Source organism: Callithrix jacchus, chromosome 15 (assembly GCF_049354715.1).
Source record: "Callithrix jacchus isolate 240 chromosome 15, calJac240_pri, whole genome shotgun sequence".
Taxonomy (NCBI): domain Eukaryota; kingdom Metazoa; phylum Chordata; class Mammalia; order Primates; family Cebidae; genus Callithrix; species Callithrix jacchus.
Window position 1 is genome coordinate 80599461 of NC_133516.1, and position 9063 is coordinate 80608523.

A 9063-nucleotide genomic window follows, 5' to 3' on the forward strand; every position below is an offset into this window, starting at 1 on the left:
CTATGTTTTGTTGAGATTCTTTATAAAAGAATCTCTTAACATAACTTAAGTAAGTTCTGTCTATTCTTGTTTGCTGAGGGGTGTGTGTGTGTGTGTGTTTGCTTTTCTTTTTTGAGATGGAGTTTTGCTTTTGTCACCCAGGCTGGAGTGCAATGGCCTGATCTTGGCTCACTGCAGCCTCTGCCTCCCGGGGTCAAGCAATTCTCCTGCTTCAGCCTCCCAAGTAGCTGGGATTATAGGCACCCACCATCACGTCTAGCTAATTTTTGTGTTTTTGATAGAGATGGGGTTTCACATGTTGTCCAGGCTAGTTTCGAACTCCTGAACTTAGGTGATCCGCCCACCTTGGCCGCCCAGAGTGCTGGGATTACAGGCATGAGCCACCATGTCTCGCCTGTTTGCTGAGTCTTTATCATGAATGGATATTGGATTTTGTTAAATGCTTTTTTGTATCTGTTGAAATGATTGTTAAGTTGATCATATTGATGAATTTTTTTTAATGTCCGATCTGTCTGGCATATTTGAAATAAATCCACTTGGTATATAATTCTTTTTATACATTCTTGGATAATGTTTTGTTGAGAATTTTTGCATTTATGTTCATGAGAGACAATAGTCTGTAAGTTTCCTTTCTTACAATGTCTTTATTTAATTTTGGTATTTGGGAAGTGCTGGCCTCATAGAATGAATTAGGAAGAATTTCCACTTTTTTTATTTTCTGAAGAGATGGTAGAAAACTAGTATTATTTTGTCTTTAAATATTTGCCAGAATTCACCAGTGAAACCCTCTCATCCTGGTGTTTTCTATTCTGGGAAGTTACTATTTATTCAATTTATTTAATACATGTAGGGCTATTCTCATCATCCATTTTCTCCATGTTTGAGATTTGATAGTTTGTATCTTTCAAGAAATTGTCCATTTTATCATCTGAATGATCAAATATGTGAGCATAAGAGTTGTTTGTAGTATTCCTTTATTATCCTTTTAATTTCCATGAGATCAAGTGATGGCTCTCTCCTGATATTAGTAATTTTGTCTTTTCTCCTTTTTTTCCTGTTTGGCTAGATATTTATTTTTATGTATTTTTGAATTCTTCCTCCCCCACACAAAAAAGCAACATGTGAGAGAGAAATAAATTAGCACTAGCAGTAAGTTTCACAATGACCTTAATCCATCCACAGAATGCAACTGGATTCATTATCCCTGCCCCTCTGCTCAACTTGAGAAACCAGAATAATAAAAAATGACCAATTTACTGTGAATATGATACAGCAATCATGTCTCAGTTCAAGTATGATTAATCTTGATTACATACGATTATACATTCTGCCTGAATTAAAGGAAAATTACCAGCTCTAGAATCCTCTGAGATTTGTTTATTCCTCCCACAACTTACTTTACTAAAATTCTAATCGTGTTTGAAAGATTTGGCCTATTGGGCTTGTGTTGGCTTTTAGCACCAAGAGTGTCGTGTTTGAGAGATGTGGCTATCTATGGAAACAAAGAGTGAAATTAATCAAAACTATACTATGGTGTTCAGTTGCTAGATTCAGAGTATTATTAGGTGAGGATTCTTATTTTCGGAATGCATAAATTGTGAAGGGAAAAGAACAGAGAAAGGTGCCAGAGAACTAGTTTGGGGTTTTTTGTTTTTTGAAAAGGTGTAGCTTATATGGTTGAAAGAGCGCCTTTTTTTTTTTTTTTAAGTCTCTGCAGTGAGTTTGAGGATAACTTGTTCACTAATTTCATTCGTTTAACAAAATTAAAAGTTTTGTTTGACTACATTTTTTTTTAAATTAATTTAGGTACCTAGTAGAACTGGGTTGTATCAAGCCACTCTGTGATCTCCTCACAGTCATGGACTCTAAGATTGTACAGGTTGCCCTAAATGGCTTGGAAAATATCCTGAGGCTTGGAGAACAAGAAGCCAAAAGGAATGGCACTGGCATTAACCCTTACTGTGCTTTGATTGAAGAAGCTTATGGTAAGACGCTTTGGTTGACGAAGTTTATGGCCAAGAATTAATTGGGTCATAGATAGAGTTCAGTAAAAACAATAATGCTATGCTAGGCACTGGATGAAAAGGGGACTTTTAGGGAAATTGCTGCTTCTGCAGACTGGATGTTGCTTGCATATGTATTTAAGATGTTAGTTAATAATACTAGCTTTCAGATGTAATCCCAGCAGTCATTTCTATGCTATTATAAAATAGCAAGATTATACAAATAATCTTTCTTCATCAAGAATGGAGCTATATGATAAAATGTAGTTTGAGAATGTAGAGTTATGGAATTTCCAATATTTATTGAAGTTTTCAATAAAGATTTTCCTTTATTCTTCATTTTAGGTCTGGATAAAATTGAGTTCCTACAGAGTCATGAAAACCAGGAGATCTACCAGAAGGCCTTTGATCTTATTGAGCATTACTTCGGGACCGAAGATGAAGACAGCAGCATTGCACCCCAGGTTGACCTTAACCAGCAGCAGTACATCTTCCAACAGTGTGAGGCTCCTATGGAAGGTTTCCAGCTTTGAAGCAATACTCTGCTTTCACGTTCCTGTGTCAGACCAGGATACCTAGTCAAGTCCTCTTGTGGAGCCCACAGTCCTCATGGAGCTAACTTCTCAAATGTTTTCCATAAAACTGTTTGCGCTCATTTGCTTGCCTTGCGCACCTGCTCTCTTACACACATCTGGAAAACTTACGGCTCTCTTTGGTGGAATACCCTTCTAATAAAAGGGTAACCAGAACGGCCCACTCTCTTATGGAAAAATCCCTAGGCTTTGGAGATCCGCACTTATATTAGAGTTATGGGAATATACACATATTAATGTGGCTCCCTTTTTCTGGTGGGGGAATTAAAGAGGACTCCTCCTCATTCCCTTTAACATGGGGAAAAAACTGACATTAAAAGATGAGACTAAATCTTTATCTTGAATTTTACACAACTACTTATGACAAGGGAGATGTTTAGACTTGTTGTGTATACTTCAGAGTACTTTTCCTGAGTTCTTCCACAGTGAACCCTTGGATTACCTGGTGGCTTTTTCTAGCCAGATTTGCATTAATCCTTACTGAGAATGGATGGTTTTCTTTATTGGCACCATTCTTCAGATATTAAACCATCCAATTCCTCACCTTCAGCCTTCAGTGAATGTGCTTTCTAGTTGTCAGGAATGCTGAAGAATTAACACTTTGACTCTAAAATGTGATACTGGTTTGCAGATTCCCTTAGAGCAGAAAGGAGAGGGGCACGTGTTAATTTGTGTCGCTTTTGCTTCTCTTTGGTCTTTGTGTCTTAGGATTTGGAAGTGATTCATTTCTATTGCTGGTATGAGGATTTCGAATACTTAGTAATCGAAAACCATATCCTATAATTTAATAAAAAGAACTAAGGAAAAAAAAACGCTCCAGTTTTCCCAAATGCAACCAGTGTGACTAGAGGCTGTGTTTCTATATTAAAACAAATGTTTCAGGCTTTGTGGTCCTGATCAAGGTCCTCGTTAAAAAATTGGAGTTCACCCTAGGTGCTTTTCCCTTCTGTGACTGGCAGATAACACATACTTTTGAAAGTAACTTAGGGATTTTTTTTCTTAGGTGCAGCTAGATTCTAATGTTTTCATGCTGCACACGATTCCTTTAATGTAGCATCCTTATCTGAAAAAAATAACCAACTTCTCAACATGACCTGCTTAACCTGAATAAGGACAGTGATCTTTTCTTACAACCTCATTGTTCCCTAATAATTTTATTTCATCTCCTGCTAGTACTGTGCCACTTCCCCTTACTCACCCCTGCAAAATAAAAACAGTATCCGCCTTCTGGCTCATTTAATGATGACTGCAATCTGTACCTACAAATGGCGCTTCCAGTATTGTGTTCAGTGATCCACATTTGTGCTTGGACTGGAATGAAAAAATATGCTTAATTGCCAAGAGAACTGCAAATGAGTTCAATGTGACTTCTCGGTGCTAGTTGGCCATCTTGACTCAATGTTGGGATACACTACCAGAGAAGATTTTTTTTGTTGATGTGCTGTTCAGAATGAATTCTGAAGGAAAAGTTGCTCACCTCTGTTTCAGAGCATATCCTTTTAAACCTTTTTAGACTTGTCCTCTTCTAGAATTCATTAAAACCCCAAAGTGTAAAAACTATTCGGAAGTTGCCCCTGACAAGCTATTATACATCTCTGGTAAATCCTGCTGAATGTAAGGGATATTCAGAGCTTTCATACCTCATCATGATGTTATTTAAGCAGCCAACTTATGTGACCTGATTTAAACTTTTAAAACACTTCAGAAAGAGTCAAAGACAAAGGACATCAGCCAAGAGTGTGACGCATTCTTCGCATCTAGTCTGTAGTAGTATCTGTGCTCTGGGATGGATACCGTCTGATGTCTGTTTGTTATTGATGGAGCAGCCACTGCAAAACTAGTCAACTTCCATCTATAACTTACTTTTTTTAGTGCTGCTTTGTGCTGAGAGAACATTTTAGTTTACTGCACTTGACTTGTAAAAGACTTTGATTCTTTGTAATTTTAGGGAAAAATTAGGTGGTTAATTTAAAGAAGAAATTTCAATGTTGCCTTTACATCACATTAAAATACAACTTCTTTCAGAAGGGTAATAGAAGCACTGATTCATAGTAAAAATCTTGTTTTTAGCTTTGACTTTTTTGTGGCTGTTTTTTTAAATTGTAAATTACTAGTAACATGTCATTTCTATAGGATGTTTTAAATTATGTGCCCTCCATTGGATAGTTAAAATATTCATTTTATAAACCAATTTGAGTGGGAAAAATATAAAGCACATAGTTGTCTCCCCACATCAGGAAGAGAGTGTGCATTAGGAATTTTTGCTAGTAGTTGGAGATGTTTCAGTGAATGAATTAAAACAAAGTCTATTTAACTGACGTGATCTATTTTGTGTCTATAACAGAGGAATTTATCTTGTCCTAGAAGTTCATGAACTGTAAGATCTAATTTTCTTTTTTTTTAACAAGAAAGTGATTTTTTTTCTTAAAGCATCAAAGTTGGAATTGGCTAAAAGTTAAATAGCATAATAACTCATATGTTGGAACGTGGTACTGAAGCAGCCTTTTTGGTGATAGAAATGACATTTTAAGGGGTAACTGTAAATCTTTTTAATTCTTTGTCTGTCGGATTTTGTTAACTTAGTTTAAATTCGTTGAATACCCTACCACTAAGGTGTTGCTCATTACAAAAGCATGTTAATTTCAATACAGGAAAACCCTTTTGGAGTTTTTTATATGGATTGGGGAAAGTGGCTTTGTTTTACCTTTACTTTTTTTTTTTTAACCCCATCCTCCAAACTTCCAATCTATATTCTTTGTAATGAGAACCTTGGTAAGGAGGGAAAAAAAAAAGCGTTAAGGAATTTTGGATGTAAAGGCATCTGGTATCTGATGGACCAGCAGGTAGATGTGGTTGGATTGAGAAATTCTGGGGAAGGTAGATGATAGATCAGAAGAAAGGAGAGATTTAGGAGACATAGTTCTCTGTGGAACACTTTCTTTCATGTTCCTGTCATTTACTAATCAAGACCCTTTTAAACGCTTATCTTTGTCAGTTCTGCTTTTGAAAACTCTATTGCCCTAGGATTGTTTCTTCCATATACCAGATGAAGCTGATTGGCTGTGGGTCATTTTCAGCATTATCATCCCAGAGAAAAAGATTGGCAATTATCTTATAAAAAATCTGAATTATTCCAGGTTGCTGCTGATTTTTGCCTAAGAAACAATATGTAAGTATATTTTATAAACCAAACTTTGTCAACTAAATCTTCTATTGTACATGTCTACCCACAGGTAACTTTGAATTTACTTCTCTAGTGCAAAATAAACATTTCATCTATTTAATCCCCCAACTTGAGATGTGTTATGAAAAGGTTTACCTGGAGTCAGGGGGTTTTTCTTTCTTGTAAGTTTTATGAAAAGTTTTATATCAATAGGCAAATCATAACTTTTTAGGGGTTGATGGTTTTTAAGTATATTGGAAATTGTGGTATCTAAGGATGATGTTCAGTGAAGAAAAGGGATCCACTTTTAGAAACCATCATTGTTTGCTTTCAACTTTCATAATGTATGCTAATTCCTGCATTCCAAAATGGGCTCATTTGCAGAGATAGGTATGCCTATATACGTGGAAGTCTCAAATCTGAATTTTTATCCATTTCAGTATGACCATTTCTTTCTGTTGTGAGGTGAACAGATTAAATATATATCTGCCAGGTTGGGAAATATTTTGGTCTACCTTTTCCTGTCATCAGAAGTTAAAGTAATTAAAAATATATTATTGAAGGTCAGATGTGACTGATGTAGTAGTAAGTTGGCTATCATAAAAAACATTCCATAAAATATTTTACTGCCAGGACAGGTTATAACAATAGATACCAGGACATCATAATATGTGATAAAGCAAATATTGATATGCTGATTCAAAATACCAGATTACTACTGGACATAAAATACTTGTAGAAACTTGGGGTGAGAAGGAGGAAAAGTAGATGAAGTTCCATTCTGTTTTAACTAAGAGTAAACGAAGTCCCAGTGTTTTTCCCCATAGGTCAAATTAAGGTAACTTGTCTTTATTTGATCATGTGTTGTACACCAGATACCTGGCTAAGGGCTTTCCTTTTTTCTCATGTAATCTTCCAAATACTCTTTGACAATTATCACTATATTATAGATGACAAAGCAGAGACTTAAGAGAAATTACTTTGCCACAAGGTTACAACCCTTAGATGGCTGTCCAAGGGAGAGGAAGAGCCCTGTAAATTCTGTCTTGAAGAAAACAGTGGCCACACAGTAGATTGGTGCCCAGGAACTCCCAGAACTGGACTTGGCAGCCACAGCTGGGCCGCCTTTTTTATTGGACCATTCTTCATGACTCTTCCTCACCATCAGTACCCTTGAAATGATGAAATTAGGGTTAAGTTGCTTTTAGGTTACACAGACTGGAGTGTAGACCCTCTCAGGCCAAACATCTTTCCCCTTCTGTGGTGCTAACATTATGTATGACCAGAGAAGTGTGGTAACAGGTTTTTTTTTTTTAATGTGCAAATTAGTCAAAACAAAATGACTAAACACATGGATCCATTCAAATGCACAATGTTGAAGGTATTGACAATGAAGGAAAGGCTTTGAAGAATGACTGCCTTAGAAAGCAGTGCCATGGATGTGAATTTAACACAGTCTACTTCTTCCTAAAGACTATCATCCCAAGGAAGGTCAAAAATTAAAATCAGCTTTTAATATACTGGTTGTTGAGTATTTCTGCTTTACCTTAAGTCATTCTGACCACATCCTGCTTCAAAGTGTTCTGACACTTTGATTTGGAATGGCTCTAATGATTCTTTGTACTTGAATGTGGTCTGTCAGGCCATGGGTGAGTGCCTTGCACATAGTAGACATTCAATAAATATTAAATCAAGGAATATACATGCATCTTTGTGATGTTAGTAAAAGGCGCTTGATTAAAAAAATTCAAAGGAATTCCTTTAGGGCGTTAACTTGAAACCAGAATTAAGCAAGTGTCTCAACGTGTAAGTTTTATAAGCAGTTCCTTTTCAGAAGACATGATTTGACCTGAAGTTTACAAAATCAAACATTGTCATAGCATAGGTCTTGTGTTTAAAAACAAACCATCTGCTTAGAAAAGCAGATGGGTATATTTTACAGTAGAGATAAAAATTTATTATATCCAACCAGTGTGGAAGCTGGTGGTTGCCTTAGGTTATTAAACAGGTATTTTTCCTTTTTACATATTGTAGTATCACATACTTTTTTTTAGCCATTTCTCTAAGTGACAGATGAATAGAAACAAAGGTGGTTTATTTCTTCACTCCATGACTGCTTCTCTTCTATTTTGTTGGAAAGATTCCACTGACTAAGTATTTCTTCTGAAAACAAAAAACATTTGAGGCAAAACATAGCCTTAGTTCCTGCAGACTTCATTGTTTTATCTATTGTACAAAATTACTGGGTTTACGGCCAGACGTGGTGGCTCGTGCCTGTTATCTCAGCACTTTGGGATGCCAAGACAGGTGGACCACTTGAGGTCAGGAGTTCAAGACCAGCCTGGCCAACATGGTGACACCCTGTCTCTACTAAAAATAAAAATTAGCAGGCCATTATCTATGCTTGCAATCCCAGCTACTCAAGAGCCTGAGGCAGGAGATTGAATCTGGGAGATGGAAGTTGCAGTGAGTTGAGGTTGTGCCACTGTACTCCAGCCTGGGTGACAGAGCAAGACTCCGTCTCAAAAAGAAAAAGAAAAAAATTACTGGGTTTACAAGTTTATTAAAGATAGCTTGAATGATTGTTGCTCCATTTCATTTGCATTTTGAAGAAGTCATTGTTTTCTCTAATTTTAATATACAGTCCTTTCTGTGGTTGTTTTTTAGCAGAAAGTAAAATTACTCATTTAATTCTTTATTTATATTCACTTAACCAGAGGAAGACCAATGGAGTCCACTGGGTGTCCACAATAAAGATCATTGCTTTACCCCGACTTGGGCCTGGCATTATTAAGATAGTGATGGGTAAGGAGAAAACAGAAACCCAAAAGACCATAGTGAATGGTGAGAGAACCGGATCAAGTTTGAGAGAGACCTGAGCAGGCTGAGGTATAAACTATCATAGAGTGTGGAATGTTCCAAGATTAAGTTATGATTATGAGGAGTGTCCTCTTGGGAAGTCAAAAGTACTAGTTTGCTGGGGACCTTCCCAGTTTACATTTGGAGGTCACCTGTGAATTATTTTACTGCCCTCTTTCACTTTTAAAAATGTCCCAGTTTGGATAATGTTTTGTGGCTACTCCGTATTTAGCCCAACTAGATTTTCATACATTGGCTAGTGGTCTTAAGCAACTAGGTATATATATAGTTGTATTAATGCTTGATATTGAGGACTGGATTTGGTAGTCAAGAATTGCTATGAAGGAAGTTAAGACATTCTTTAATGTGGGTATCACTCCCAGGCTATGGTTTGATGCCACACATGTACAAAAAAATTGTTTTTAAATAAAAAATTGCCCCATTT

The 9063-nt window shown here is 36.4% G+C and overlaps 1 protein-coding gene across 2 annotated transcripts in view; it reads left to right on the top strand.

Moving 5' to 3' along the window:
* Positions 1-5888, top strand: part of KPNA1 (karyopherin subunit alpha 1) — an 85197-nt gene extending 79309 nt beyond the window's left edge. For both annotated transcript variants that reach the window (XM_035274040.3, XM_054246044.2), the window contains exons 13-14: positions 1807-1985; positions 2349-5888. In XM_035274040.3, coding sequence (XP_035129931.1) covers positions 1807-1985; positions 2349-2536 — 367 coding nt within the window. In that variant the 3' untranslated portion in view covers positions 2537-5888. The remainder of the gene's footprint in view (positions 1-1806; positions 1986-2348) is intronic.
* Positions 5889-9063: the final 3175 nt, after the last annotated feature.